The sequence below is a fragment of the Neophocaena asiaeorientalis genome, unplaced genomic scaffold (assembly GCF_003031525.2).
Source record: "Neophocaena asiaeorientalis asiaeorientalis breed wild unplaced genomic scaffold, Neophocaena_asiaeorientalis_V1.1 scaffold175, whole genome shotgun sequence".
Classification (NCBI taxonomy): domain Eukaryota; kingdom Metazoa; phylum Chordata; class Mammalia; order Artiodactyla; family Phocoenidae; genus Neophocaena; species Neophocaena asiaeorientalis.
Genome location: NW_020175390.1, coordinates 1,045,830 through 1,062,252, shown reverse-complemented (window position 1 = coordinate 1,062,252; position 16,423 = coordinate 1,045,830). Strand labels below are relative to the sequence as shown.

At 33.7% G+C, this 16,423-nt stretch overlaps 1 protein-coding gene across 2 annotated transcripts in view; it reads left to right on the top strand.

Annotated features, from left to right (window-relative positions):
• Positions 1–16,423, top strand: part of LOC112413734 (cadherin-10) — a 121,757-nt gene that overhangs the window by 103,071 nt on the left and 2,263 nt on the right. For both annotated transcript variants that reach the window (XM_024765775.1, XM_024765774.1), the window contains exons 8-10: positions 6,540–6,661; positions 11,865–11,973; positions 15,134–15,385. In XM_024765775.1, the coding sequence (XP_024621543.1) occupies positions 6,540–6,661; positions 11,865–11,973; positions 15,134–15,385 (483 nt within the window). The remainder of the gene's footprint in view (positions 1–6,539; positions 6,662–11,864; positions 11,974–15,133; positions 15,386–16,423) is intronic.

Here is a 16,423-nt window from a genome sequence, read left to right as displayed (position 1 = left end):
GGTTTTATTTTGTGTTAAGAATAATTTCTTCTCATTGCACACATGAGTTGTAATTTCAATCTAAGGTTTTAAAAGGCTTCTCTACACCTATAATTTTTTTCAATAGTTTCTATATATACTGAGAAATAGCTGTAGGCATCCACAAATCTACATTTAATATTAACTAATAAAAATGATCTAGAATTGGAAACTAAAGATATTCTCTTTGGGAGAAAGGGAAATTATTAAAATTGTTGCTTGGACGCCATGAATAAAATCTATGCTAAAATGCTGGGAGTCCATTATTTAACAATAAACACAGAGATAGATATTATTACTTCCTTTTTACAGGTGAAGAAACAAAGGTATTAGTAATAAGAGCTAACATTAAACACTCGGTGAAGGTATTATTCTAAGAATTTTAAATTAATTCTTTCCTCCTAATATTTTTCTTGACCTTATTTAGCAGAGAAGGAAATAAGACTCCAGGGATTTTAGTAACTTGTCCAAAGTCACAATGCCAGAAGTAGTAAAACTGGGATTTGAAACTAGTCATTCTGTTTCTAGAATGACTTAATTCTATACCAAATTTACAAAATTTCATCCAACTAGTAACAGACAAAGCCAGCATTCAAAATCATATCTGTCTCTAATTGCAAAAGTTCTTGTCCATACACAGGACTGGCTACATAATTTTTATAGCCTATTATAAAATGAAAGTATCAAGCCTCATGTTAAAACATGATTAAGAAATTTAAGATGGCAACACTATAAAACTCTTAGAGGAAAACATAGGCAGAACACTCTGTGACATAAGTCACAGCAAGATCCTTTTTGACCAACCTCCCAGAGAAATGGAAAAAAAAACAAAAATAAACAAATGGGATCTAATGAAACTAAAAGTTTTTGCACAGCAAAGGAGAACATAAACAAGATGAAAAGACAACCCTCAGAATGGGAGAAAATTATTTGCAAATGAAGCAACTGACAAAGGATTAATCTCTAAAATTTATAAGCAGCTCATGCAGTTCAATATCAAAAAAACAACCAACCCAATCCAAAAATGGGCAGAAGACCTAAATAGACATTTCTCCAAAGAAGATACACAGATTGCCAACAAACACATGAAAGGATGCTCAACATCACTAGTCATTAGAGAAATGCAAATCAAAACTACAATGAGGTATCACCTCACAGCAGTCAGAATGGCCATCATCAAAAAACCTACAAACAATAAATGCTGGAGAGGGTGTAGAGAAAAGGGAACCCTCTTGCACTGTTGGTGGGAATGTAAATTGATGCAGCCACTATGGAGAACAGTAGGGAGGTTCCTTAAAAAACTAAAAGTAGAACTACCATACGACCCAGCAATCCCACTACTGAGCATATACCCTGAGAAAACCATAATTCAAAAAGAGACATGTACCACAATGTTCATTGCAGCTCTATTTACAATAGCCAGGACATAGAAGCAACCTAAGTGTCCATCGACAGATGAATGGATAAAGAAGATGTGGCACATATATACAATGGAATATTGCTCAGCCATAAAAAGAAACAAAATTTCACTATTTGTAGTGAGGTGGATGGACCTAGAGTCTGTCATACAGAGAGAAGTAAGTCAGAAAGAGAAAAACAAATACCCTATGCTAACACATATATATGGAATCTAAAAAAAAAAAAAAAAGGTTCTGAAGAACCTAGGGGCAGGACAGGAATAAAGATGCAGACGTAGAGAATGGACTTGAGGACACGGGGAGGGGGAAGGGTAAGATGGGACGACCTGAGACAGTGGCATGGACTCATATATACTACCAAATGTAAAATAGGTAGCTAGTGGGAAGCAGCCGCATAGCGCAGGGAGATCAGCTTGGTGCTTTGTGACCACCTAGAGGGGTGGGATAGGGAGGATGGGAGGGAGACGCAAGAGGGAGGAGATATGGGGATATATGTATATGTATAGCTGATTGTTTGTTATAAAGCAGAAACTATCACACCATTGAAAAGCAATTATACTCCAATAAAGATTTAAAAAAAAAAAAAAGATGGCAACAGCAGAGCATTAAATAAGGGTGGGTGGGTCCCTTCTGAGTGTGAGGCCCTGCTCAGTTACACATGCCCATGAACCAGCCCTGCCCACACACACAAACCTGTTCATGGTTTCTGATTCCTGTATTATGATATGTGCATGGAATAGATCAACTCTTTGTTTTAAAAAGAAGCATAAATTAGGGACTGAATCATGGTAAAAAAAAAACCAAAAAAAAATAAGCCTATACATTTCAGATCTGAAAAACTAAGCTGAATCCACAAACATATATCAAGGTCATATACCAAGTTATTCGAAGTAATCATTCCAAGATTTGTAAAGCAGGGCATTGGGGCTTAATTACGAAAAGTCTCAGAAGGATGGAACCGGGCTAGACTGACCATCAGCAATGAACTTAATGCCTCAAGAGAAAGTACTAGATTTAATTTTTTCTTAAATCTGCCTCTGAAATATAGATTAACCCCACCATCCAAACAATCCAGTTTTTCCATAATGAGATATAAATAGCTGTGTCTCTCAGGGTGAACTGAAGAAATTTTTAGTTTTTCTTCAGGAAAGTTTTATTTCTCTATCTGTATCCATATCACAGTGTTTAGATGTGCCCGAGAGGATCCAGTCTGATTACTCCAGAAGCATAATTGTTTGTGCTCTCTGCTCGATTCAAGCTCCTTATTCAAGCCTAATGAGCTAGGAATTGCATTTTCCATTTCAGATACTTTGAGAAATTTAACTTCTAAAGCTAGTTGAAGTAATGACAATTCTGTAAAAAGCTAAGTCAATTATGTTCTTCATTTTAAGAATTAAACCTACTTTCTGCCCATAAATAAAATCAATCTATGGAGTAACTGCTGGAAATGCCTACCTGCCAAGCCACAAACAGTCAGGGGCCCATCATACTGTTCCGATTATCAAATGGAATGAGGGTGAGAGGGAAACAGCATGTAAGGAATTGTTTTCACTAGATTTTAAACACTGGGTTTGTGGTAAGTGTGCCATACACCAAGCCCAGAGTAGTGCAGAATGGCCTGGAAATGTACTTCTTACCAATGTTTCCAGGCTCTGCCTCTAACAGTTTAATTCTACATTCATATCAGTGTATCCCATCGTATGGAAAGTATTACTCCAGGTAATCATTTAATGCACTATACCATGGAATAACTTCTCTTTTTCTTCTTTAAAAAGTATTTTAAAATCCCATGTGGAGAATATAAAATCTAAAATTAAGATCATAATCAGGGATTGTAAAACACTTTGATGTAGAAACCAATGAGTTCCTATAACCACATCTGAAGATTAAATTATAAGCATTGCAATATATTCTGACAACAGTAGAGCAAAGTTTATGACTGAAGAACTCCATTTTCTATACCTGCTTCCTCATTAGTAGAAATCCTTGCCCTAAGTAGGTAGAAAAGATACCTCTTTCTAAAGCCTGGGATTTCTAGATAACGATTTATACTTTCTTCTTCCTGGAGGTATGGAAAAGCCTGTGAATACGTGGCATGGTTTTACCTTAGGACATACATTTTAAGATCCTTTATTGCTCACACATTCTCACTACAGTAGAGTTTGCTGGATGACCAAGAGTCTCAGGTGGTAAATATATGCCAGCTCCTATTCAGTATGATGCTTCCTTGGAAGGCTTTATATTTTTATTTCTACCTAAGCAGCCGCATCTGCCAGTAAAAGATTAGTGTAAGCACTGTTTTTTGAATAGGTGACTCCAGGCCTGATGCTTTACAAAACGTGTTTATCCCCATGGATTTAGCTTTTGATTTGAAGAGCCTTGAGTTATGTGTAAAGAGGCTGGAGAATCTCCATATTGTGTTAGGGAAGGGACTGACAGTGCAGTTTTTTAGATGTGAAACTCTTGTCTTTCTTGGCTTCTGTGGCACAGTTAGAAACTGAATTGCTACCAACAAAAGAGTTATTTTTATGTCAAGACTTTGTATTGAAGGAAAACATTTAGATTATGTCCATTAACTATAAAAGTAGGTTAAAGAGCACATTCTAGAAAATACAGAAGACTCAATCATACCTTCCCACTCTTCCCCATAGCATCAAGTAACTCGGGGTAGCTGAGGATTCATTTGGAGGTGAACACTATGCCTCTGGGTTTTAGCAAGTTGTTTAGAAGTGAGGGAGGTAGGAAAATAGCAGAATAACATTTTTCTCATTTTTTTCTCCTCTCCTCACTTTTTCCCAAATGTACACCTCTTGAGACCCACATGAATTGCAGGAAAGCTAGTTAACACATTTTTATTGTGTACATGCTTTGCATGGAGAAAGATAGCTTAAGCTTTTAAGTAATGTAAGGAAATAAGATATGACAGTGATACTTCCCTGTTGGCGCAGTGGTTAAGAATCTCCCTGCCAATGCAGGGGACACAGGTTTGAGCCCTGGTCCAGGAAGATCCCACATGCCTCGGAGCAACTAAGCTCATGCGCCACAACTACTGAGCCTGCGCTCTAGAGCCTGTGAACCACAACTACTGAGCCCACGTGCCACAACTACTGAAGCCTGCACACCTAGAGCCCGTGCTACGCAACAAAGACAAACCACCGCAATGAGAAACCCACACACCACAACGAAGAGTAGCCCCTGCTCGCTGCAACTAGAGAAAACCTGCACGCAGCAACAAAGACCCAACGCAGACAAAAATAAATAATAGAGAAATAAATTTCAAAAGAGGAAGATATGACAATGATAATAAAGGATCTTAATAACAATAGTCAACATGTATTTGTTTTGTGTGTATACCAACAAACTGATACTTCGATAAGAAGTTTCCATGCATTAGCTCACCTAATTATTCAAATAACTGTATAAGATCAGAAGTTCTATTTTGATTCATTTTGAGTAAACTGAGGCATTAGAGACAGAGTGTAAACTGGCCAAAGTCACACAATGAATAAGTGGTAGACCTGGGAATCATGTCAATTCTGTTTGACTCCAGGATCTAAACTCTAACCACCTGACATACTAAGAAGTGAATAATATGCAGCGATAGGTTAGCAAATATGAAATCAGAGCCTGAGAACTGAACACATATGGGTTAAGAAGACTGAAGGAAGACTAAACAAGAGTGTTAAAGAGGAGATGCACTTTAAAGTTTCCCTTGAAAAGAGTAAAGTAAGGTAAATACACTTCAGACGGAAGTGTCTGCCTTGCTTCATACTACGCAGCCTTGTAAACACCCCTGCCAAGTAATCAGTTCTTACATGTTATTTTTTTAAAATGCTGATTTAATTATTTTAGTAACATTACAATTACATGGAGAGAAGGGAGGAGAAATAAATTCTCTTGAGTAGTGATATACTCCCTGTTTGTACCTGACAATATTTCTTAACCCTTGTATCTGAAAATTATTTAGATAAAATTAGAAAATCAGATAAATTTCACAAGGGTAAATCATATTATTCATAACCAAAGTTGGTAGAGGCCATTTAGTAAGATGGCTACTGTCCCTCAGCTTATCTGCTATTTTTTTTTTTTTTGCTTTATTTTTAGCGAATTATCTCCTTTCTCCTTTTATATTGATCTTGAGCTTGACTTTACCGAAGTTCACAAAGAAGTTGAACTATATCCAGAGACTGAGATTTTGACATCACAAAGGCTGACGAATATAAACCTGAATTTAAGATCTCCAAACACCTCAGATATCAGTGCAAGTGCCTAGAAAAATTCTTGGTGGAGATAATGCAATTATGACTAATATACGGTTGTTACCCAAGGCTAAGATATATTTTAAAATTCCATTTACAAATCAAAACATATTTTTAAATGCATATTTTTATGTGAAAACTTTGATGCCCTTGATTTTAGCCAAAAAAAATCATGACTATTACACTACATGTTACTAATGAACTAATTTTGTCATACATAATTGAGCCTGGATTGTTGAAATGGTACCAGTAACAATTGTATTAATGAAACATTTAAAATCTTGTATTTCATTGTAAATTTCCATCCGATTTGTAAAATTAGTAGCTATATATTAAAATTTCCAAAAGGAGGGATGAGAGTAGCTGTTGGAATACATTTTAGTGATAGAAGTAGTCAGAAGGGTAGGTTGTAATATAACAACTACCACGTAGATGACCTCGGGCAAGTTACTAATTTATTTAAAATCACTCTTTATCCAAAAAAAATGGTATAAATTAAGAAATATAATGACATATAATAAAGATTTAATAAGTATTTGTTCTTATATTGTGTATTTGGAGAATAAGGACACAAATATAATATGAACTCAATTATACTGGATAATGCTTTAAAAAGATTTTTCAAAATATTAATAGTACTCTTGAGCCCATTAATAACTGAATTCATGACTACCTAATTAGGCTCTGCAGTAATTTTCTTTATCGCATTTGCTCATTACGTTAGTAGAATGAAGGTGATGCTTATTTGTATGTGACCACTTAATATCCACAAGAGGCTTATATAAATTAAATCTGGTGTACAAATGTGTCTTCCTAAACAGATTTTTTCCTTTCCTTTTTCTAGACAATCCCAAAGAGATGACTCGGGTGGCTGTTTTTGTGAGAATTTTGGATGTTAATGACAATGCCCCACAATTTGCTGTGTTCTATGACACTTTTGTATGTGAAAATGCCAGACCAGGACAGGTAAGCACCCATAGAATTTTAAAGTGTAGGAAGATTTTAACAGGGACGTTAAGTATTTTCTTTTCCCAATCTTGAGAGGAGTGAGTGAACAGAGATAAAATCACTCATATAAAGTCCCAGTAGTATGATTAAAAGCAAACAAAAAACAAAACCAAAGGCTGATGTTTTTAGGGTTAAAAATGTTTTAAATAATAGTGTAAACACATTTCATATGTCCTTCGTAAAGTTCTAATGTAAATATGAGATTTTACTGTAGCCACAGAAGTTAAAGTGTAAGAAGAAATAATTTCTTAAACTTTCAAAAACAAAAATAAACGAACAAAAGAAAAAATAAATCCTGCTGTGCCATTAGATAAATATTGGTAACAGCTCACAAGATGGGAAATGAAAGTTGGGGAAAACAGAGACAAATACTTGGGATCATCAAAGCATTCCATCAATATTCCAATTTATGCAAATACGGTTTTGAAGCAGGGCCGCAGAGTTCACTCTTAAGACTTATACTTGCATTTCATCAGCTTAGCAACACATAAAGTGCTTCATGACTTCGTTTTCGTCCTTTAAAACATTCTTCCTATACCAGATTTGTTTATAACTCTTTAAGTCTTTTCCTCAGTGGACTCATTTTGTTGTTTGAAGAGCCCCAGCCTGTATGGCTGAAAGAGATGCTCTTAATTGGTTTGAATGCCATCTTCACAGAAGGAAGCTGCATGTTATAAATAATAATTGGGAATCAAATGTGTTTTAGAGAAGCCATCGCGAAACTGTATTGCGTTTTGACATCATTTGATGCTCTTTATAAACATCGATGTGATTGGTACATTTTTATGCAAATTAGATTGTGAAATAGCTCAAATTCTTCCTTCAGAAGATTCTAACAGGAATTCAATAGCCTGTCTATTGTTCGAAATGGTAAAATTGCTGCAATTGGATTCATATTTTTATTTGAAAGTGTTATGGAAATGTTTAATTTGGAATATTTAAAGGACTAAGCGGCTTCCAACCTACTTCTTAATGAAACAGTGTGCCCTAAAAATACAATTCCAAATAGTCCTCTGCTTGGCAGGCTCAGCATGATATGAGTTGAAGCCTTTTCTCTAGGAGATGAATTACCCACTTTGCAACTGCTGCGTATATTGCTCGCTGTATGGTTATTCTATTTGATTTTCAAGAGATATCTTTTCAGAGCATTTGAGTCATTATAAATACCCATTCCCAAATGTATTCAAAATACACAAAATAAGGGATTGTGTTTGTTTATTTTTCTTATGCCTTTTTTCTTTTAACCTATATCTGGCTCAGTAATTTCATATTTTTTGAACTTTTAAAAACAAGTTGGTATATTGAGGGAAAATAATCAAATCAAAGTTGATTTTAATTTTAAAAAGTAGTCTATTTTGACAAATTTGACAAGAAGAACATGATTAATAATTTTTGTCTAATTGGCAGCATGTGCAAAAGCCTCCCATCGTAGTTATTTTTAATAAGACTCATTTGTTAGATGTCATTTTGGTCTCATAAGCTGAAAAATTGTTGCTTGAACTGAACTGTAATATACTCACTGATGGAATTCTAGGTTATGACATCCTAGCAGGCAAAATCAAAATAGTTATTTGATAAAGTCCTTCTTCACTGAGCCTTTCTTGAAATTAATTTGTTAGGTCTGTCTTCCCTCCTTCCGGGGAAATAGGAGCTTTCTGGAACTTCTGAGTGTGCTTTAGTTATTTATAGAGTAGTTTGGTCCACCCAGTACTCCTCTGAATTAAGTGCTCTTTAAGAGCAGCACTTAGAACAACATAAAACTTAATTCTGATTCATTTGGTGTGTGGACTCAATGAGACAGAAATAAAGCTAATTGCCACCCTCTCCACCTTTCTTGCCTTTTCCCTGGCCTAAGGGTAGAAGATTTTCCCGCGGGGAAAGGGATGCAATTTACAAGTGATGTAGTATGAATAGTCCTGTCTTATGCTTGAACTAGGCAACTAGACTCCCATCTTTTCCATCTCAGACAGAGTCAAGGGACCTTGGGAAAGGGCAGAAGAGAGGACTGGCTATTTCTCTTTTCTTCCATTTTCTCTCACACAGGCTTTACTCCTTTAGTCAATAAAATATATTTTAATAATTTTTAATTTCTTTGAGAGGGCAATAGCATTTCAGTCTCACAAGAGATTTCCCAGGGAGTCTCTCCAGGGAGACAGGCTGCTTATATTTACCCATTGATAGTATCTAAGCTCCAGGCCCTTATCAACCCCCAAAATCTTATTACATATTTTCCATAGAACAGTGTTTAGTTACTTCCCTAACAACTAAAAAGGGTGCTTTTTTACCAGAGCAAAGGGAATTTTCGCATCAGTGGAAACTACTAGTCTTTTCACCGAAAAAACTAAAATGTTAAAACTCAGTGACCAGTTTTCTAACTAAACATCTTAAAATCCATTTGTCATCCCAAACTTCATTATCTTATCCCTGAAACACCCTTCAAGTTCATTTAAGATTATTTTAGAATAGCTCAGTGAACATGCAAACCAATTATATAATTGCTAAGGAGATAAAATATAAATGACTTGTCTGTGTCTAGTTTTCATATGCTCAAAATGGATACTGGACATCACCTTTTTTTTTTTTTCCTAACTGTGGCAACTTCTTTTATTGGCAGTGGGTCAAAATGAATTTGTCTCTAGTCGAAATAAAATAGTGAGGTCTTATAGGGAGAGACAGGAGAAACAGTTTTGCCTCCTTCTTGTTGCCATCTTCTGATTTCTATTGCAACTCTTCATGGTACAAATACCGAAATAAAATGTGACTTTTTAATGTATGACTGGAAATGCAAAGGAAGACTGTATTAAAAGGTAAATGCTGAATATGGGGAAGTTGAATGCTAGAAGCCAAGTTATATCTCAAAGGGAAAAAAAATCTATCTTGTAAAGGAAGTAAGTGTCTCCATCTGCATAGAGAAGTCTTCTGGTCATAAAAGTATGTTTTGATATGATATTGATTTGCAGCATGACATTCTATTTTGTCTGCATTGTTAAATGAGTTTACTTATTCTCTTTATAACATTTAATGAAGATACATTAGCAAATTGCTGAAGTATTGCTACCATATACAGTGCTACTCTCTTTTATTAAAATAATACATCTTAATTGAGAATTTTTATGTAAACCTTTATAATTTCTTATAGTTATATGTAAAGATGTGGCCATTTCATTCTCTGAACTGTGTTATTTTGTCCATAAAAATGAACTGGAATTGTAATTTGTAATCACAGTTGCAAATGTAAATTTATTATGAGACATTGTAGTTTTTATTTTAAAAGACCATTAGCTCTACTTTTACATTTCTATAATTTTTATGCATCTGTATGTGAGTTAATATATTAATATTGATATATATAAACATAAGAATTTCTATTAGTCTACTATCTTTCTTGATATGTTATTTCTTTTATGCCATTTTTTCCTCTTCAACTTATTTCTATAAATCACTATTTGAAAATAAAATATTTTAGACTGCTCCTCAAACGAGTCAGTCAAGAAATATATTTGTAACTGAATAGATACATCTTAAAGGGTATTAGTTAAAATTATTTTAACATTTTTCTCTTGAATTCCTTTATATATATACCACCTTTTGGTTTTTGATTGAATGGATAAGCCATTAGCCATAAATTCTTGCTTATATTTAATCTTAAATAACCACTAAAATTTCATAACGTTAGATTTTTAAATATATATTTTAAATTATTTAAAGTTTTAAATGATTGTTTTGCTACTTATTTCTAGACGATAAACATTTATCTTTGTTTGGTCCAATTATATTTCTTGTATCATTTTGAAATAAATGATTAAGGAGTACCGCAACTTTATCACATTTTAATTTTTTTTTTTTTTTGCTGTACGCGGGCCTCTCACTGTTGTGGCCTCTCCCATTGCGGAGCACAGGCTCCGGACGCACAGGCTCAGCGACCATGGCTCACGGGCCCAGCCGCTCCGCGGCATGTGGGATCTTCCCGGACCGGGGCACGAACCCGTGTCCCCTGCATTGGCAGGCGGACTCTCAACCACTGTGCCACCAAAGAAGCCCCACATTTAAGTTTTTATAGAACACTTTAAAAGAAAAATAATTTAATATGGAATACTTAAAATATTTCCTTAATTTTTTCTAATTATTTTATATAGTGTTTTAAACTTAAAAATCCTTTCTAAATTAATAAAACATCAGTAACAAATATTTACATCAAATATCCAGACAATATTAAATTGAGTTAATGCAGTAAAAAATATATTCCTTTCAGTTAAACATAAATTTGACCATTTACTAGGCATTGAAACACATATTTAACAACTTCTGAAATCTTCTTGCAAAATTAAAATATGCAAAAATACATAAGATGGTATTGTATAAATAAGTTAAGGACAAAAATGGATATATATGCAAAAAATACATAGCTATCTGTTACATATATATTTGTATAATATTAATTAATTGTATAATATGTTCAAAGCAGTCATCTGTTTATAGTATAAGGTGTTAAATTTTCTACTTTGTTACTAGATAGCTACTTATATTCTCTTACCCTAAAATAAATCAGAGTTGACCTTTTTAAAATAACCAATCCCTATAGTATTATATGTATATGTTAAATTTAAAAATATATAATTCTGTTGACAGTGCAAATGAAGTGAACAGTTACTGTTAAAGTAGATAATACTGTAATGCTTGTCTTTCCTTTATAAAGTTATATGTAATTGTCTATAAAATCTCTACATTCTTTGAATAGTTTTCACTTTACTTTTAATGAAGAGGAAAGCCCTAATCACAATAATTTTCTAAATTTTCTTACATTAGATACATTTATCTTCTAGATAAATGTTTAAATATACATGAAATACTTACTTATTTCAAATGCTATATCTAATAAAACTGTAAAGAATACAATGTTACTATTTATTATTTTAATTATAATTAAATTTAATTGATTTAGTATTAAATTAATTACTAGTGGGAGGGAGAGAGAGACTTTGTTTAAATCTAAGTAATAATAAAAAGATGGAATAACTCAAACAAAGGTACATGCACAAGGAAGAAAATCAATTGTCCTTTAAAACATGTTAGACAAAATTGGATATTAAAAAATTACATATTATAAAGCAGATTCTACCCATGGAAGTTTGATAAATATACATTTTTCTCTTTTCTGCAGCTAATACAGACTATAAGTGCAGTAGACAAAGATGATCCTTTAGGTGGACAAAAATTTTTCTTCAGTTTAGCAGCTGTCAATCCAAACTTCACAGTACAAGACAATGAAGGTAAATTTTAGAACGTGTTCATTATGATTTAAGGTGACATTAACAAGAAATTTTCCCCGAAGTAACAATAACCACATACATGATATATTCATTTATAGATCTGTGTTACAAAATTTTGGTTTCATTATATTTTTAATGCACTATTATGGTAATTTCTTAACAGTGGTTACTTTCTTGAATTTTAAGATTATAAAATATGTGAAAGAAGACTCTATATGGGTTCTAATGCAAAGACTGAATCTTGCAAACATTAGAAAGGCCGGAATAATCAGTTCCTATAACAAAATAGTAGGACACACAGAGAAATGAATGGCTCAATGAGACTCTTGTGTAAACTACAGTGAGATTTAGCAGCAGCAGATTCACCAAAGCCAAAAAGGCATAGAAGAGACAAAGAAAAAATAAAAGTAGCCACATTAGCCTATGAGGGGATTGGGTGCAAAAACATAGTTTCAATGGCAAGATGCACTATTCTTCTGTGCAACATATGAATCTTATAATGTCTCTGTGATCAAAAATACTAAACATATTTCTTGCATTCTCAAAAAAAGCAGAAACATATTTTTGAGGAAAAATACAAAAATAGGTCACTATTTTCAAAAAGTCAAACAACTTTATTCTTTGGAAAATATGTATGGTAATTATTCTAGGCTAAACAAAAGTATGTAATCAGAGTTTTCTGTCTTCAACAAATTTATGTTAAAACTAATTATATAAGGTAGTTTTTGGTAAAATGGCATACTTGTTTTAGAGCTGCTATAAATGTAATTATTCTTAAAATAAATCTAATAACTACTTTGGCATATTTACAATATCTTCCTAACTGTGTATGTACACTGGCAGAGCCAGGTTGCTATAGCATATCTAGGTGGATTTCAGAATGTCAGAAAGCAGTTTAAGATAATGGATAGTTTTACACTGAGCAACTACTACTTGAGATATTTGATATAGTACGATCTTTGCACAAATCAGCTGAAGGGAGGCATCGGTTGGTAACATCTATTTACTAAATCTGAGCTTCTGAAATGTCTATCTTTTCTGTCCCTCTGGACACCTAAAATAATTGTGATTAGAAATATTAACGTAGAATTGACAAATAAAATACAAAATGCCCAATATCAGATGTAATATTTGAATATCAGAAAAGGACCCATCATTTTAATTCGCTGAATCTGGTAACCTAAACATAGAATTTAGACAGGACATTCTTAGTACTGAGCTGAAATATTGTATTGTATTGTACCACTTTCTAATTGTATTTTAATTTGTTTTATGTTCTTGTTAAACTGAGCCCCGGATCTCAACAAGCCACCTCTCAATTTTAAAAAGTAATAGAGACTTGAAATAGTACCATCTTATCACCGCACTTCACAGTTACTGGGGAAACAACTCAAGGCTAATCTTAATTAATTTTTGATAAATAGTAGCAATTTCCTATACTGGGTAGAGTTCCTGATCCTACATAAGTTACTCAAAGCAAGGACGGAAGCCATATGAATACAAACCTGTACATACACTAAATAGAATACCAGTAAAGTCTGACGGAATATTTGATCTAATCTTTCATAAATTCTGTTATTGGGTGAATTTTGAAAGAAATTCCAATGACATAGACATCACCTTAAAGTTGACCTTCTTGAGAAAATACCCTTGCATTTGTCTATATGTTCATCTTAAAAATCTTTAATTCTACATCTTTCTTAAAATACGTTTCCTGCTTCTGTGATACCACAGTTGGTATCACATTGTTAAAGATGCCTCAGTTTTCACTGACTTACAGGTCAAAAGCATTATTATATGATGACTTTCTGAATATTTAATAAAATGATTCAAACAGAATTGTTAGTTTAGGGTAAAACTTCTTTTGGCTCTTCAATGTATCAAAGCTATTGCAGGCAAAATTAAGATTTAGAAATTTTTGAAAAGTTAAAAGTAAGGCAAGAAGATTCTGAAAATACCCGTATGCATGTAAATGTTTGTTTTAGTGTAGGTCTGAGAAAGGAAGAATTGTATCCTAATACTTCTTGGAAGAAAAGTCAGAATTGCAACATTATCAGGATTACATTTTATTTTTTAAATTTGCTTATGCACATCTTCTATTTTGCTAATTTACTGTTCTAGATTATGTGGTAGTTAACTGATATACTAAGATTTAACTTCTTGCTAAAATTTAGGAAATGATTACTTTATGTTCAACCACTATACCTGCAAAAAGATTGTCATTTTCTTTTCTTTTTTTTAAATTTTGCTATCCTGTCGGTTTGATTTAGCAATTGCCTAACTCACTCCCTTCCCTACATTGGCATTTTAAGCATCCTTATGGGATTGGCTAAACAAGACCCAGCACATTGGACAAACAGAATAGGAAATTATCATCCAAGTATATATTGATTTTACTTTTCAATATCATTATATAGATGCACAACCCACATTTAAGGATACTGGGTGAGTTATTGGATAAAGGAAATATCAGTAGCAATATACTAGGTAGGAGGATGCTAGCCTTAATTAAGTCCCTACTTCTTTCTGTGTGTCTGTTAGGCACTCCACATTAGTGTCTTCCACCAATACTTTGAGTTACACACTGTATTCATTTTAATGGGTGGAAGTCAAAGTTCAAAAATATTAAGTAACTTGCTGACTGTTCTTCATACATCGGGACTCTTGAAGGTTTTTGAATGCTTAATTGATTTTAAAAGTACAACTATAGTTAAAATTTACCCAATCATATTTTTCTTCATGAATATTGGATTAATGTGTGTTTTGTGTAGGTGCACACACATACATTTGTAAATAAAAAACATTTACTATAATTTTTTCTTTGGTATGCGTAATATTTATATTTTTCGAAAACTGTGATAAACAATATGCTACCATCTCTATAGTCTTGATAAATGATTCACTTATAAAAAATCACCATTTTGAAAGCATCTGAAAATTAGTTAAAAATCTAATAAGTAATAATGGTATTAGATTCTTCAAACTGTCTTATTTATCTTATCTATATTTGAATTGCCTTGTATATATTTGATAGGGAAATTGATATCAATTTTGTATTTTACACAAACAACTCTTTATTTTTGTGTCAAACCACGGTGATCAGGATGAGACAAATGTATTGTCCCCAAAGCCATTTGTAATATGTTAAAATTTATTTTAGATAATACTGCCAGAATTTTAACCAGAAAAAATGGCTTCAGTAGACATGAAATAAGCACCTATCTCTTGCCTGTGGTGATATCGGACAACGATTACCCGATTCAGAGCAGCACTGGCACACTCACCATCAGAGTGTGCGCATGTGACAGCCAGGGCAACATGCAGTCCTGCAGCGCTGAGGCCCTGCTCCTTCCCGCCGGCCTCAGCACAGGGGCCTTGGTCGCCATTCTCCTCTGCATCATTATTCTGCTGGGTAAGAAACCGTGATTATTTCCTAGATGGCTTACTTCACTGTGTTTGTAAGTGGAAATGTTACTATTAAAATACTTCCCCTAAAACTAACCCCCAAATTTAAGACAGACATCAATTAACAGTGGAATGTTGTTTGTATTAAAATATTTTATCTGATCAGACAGAGTCATTACCTTCCCTTTTTAAATAATGAAACTGAAAGTTAGAGATGTTCTAAACGTTTTCCAAGGTTACACAATTTCTGAGTGGCTGAGCTAAGGCAAGGCACCTTGCTGTCAGTCTTTATACGTAGTTTTTCTGTAAATCTAAAGTATTTCCACTGTTTTTGGTTCTTATTACAGCTGGACAATGGCCTCACTATCTTACCTCTTCACTTATATAATGTTAACATAGCCCTTTACCTCGTTCACTTGTCCCTAAAACAATACTTGATTTTATAACCCAGAACAAATTGCTTTTTAACTGCTTTTGAGTTAAAAATCAGATTGTTTACTCTCTAGTTGCATTATCTTAAAACTATTGGGAATATTCTTGTGACTCTAATCAAAAAACACTGTATCTGATATTTTAAGAAGCAGTGAAATGAACTGGGATTTTGAAGCCAATCTTAGTAAGTTTCATTATCCTCATTATTAACACATTTTTTACTGGCTAAGATCCTTTAGCTGATCATAAGCAATCTGAGGTTTAAAATCGTTACATCACAAGTTTATGTGTGTGCACAAATCATGAATTTAGCCAAAAGAAAAGGTCACATTTTCTCAAAAACTTGAAGAATAAACATTTTCTTTCTCTTGGTGGTGGCCTATTTATTTTTTAATCAGTTTGAAGGTCAAGAACAGTTGTCAATGGATTAAAACTTTCTTTTTTGTTGCATTAATAAAAGTCCTGGGCATCCCGGGTTCTTGCCCCGGTCCGGGAAGAACCCACATGCCGCGGATCGGCTGGGCCCGTGAGCCATGGCCGCTGAGCCTGTGCGTCCGGAGCCTGTGCTCCGCAACCGGAGAGGCCACAACAGTGAGAGGCCCGCGTACAGCTA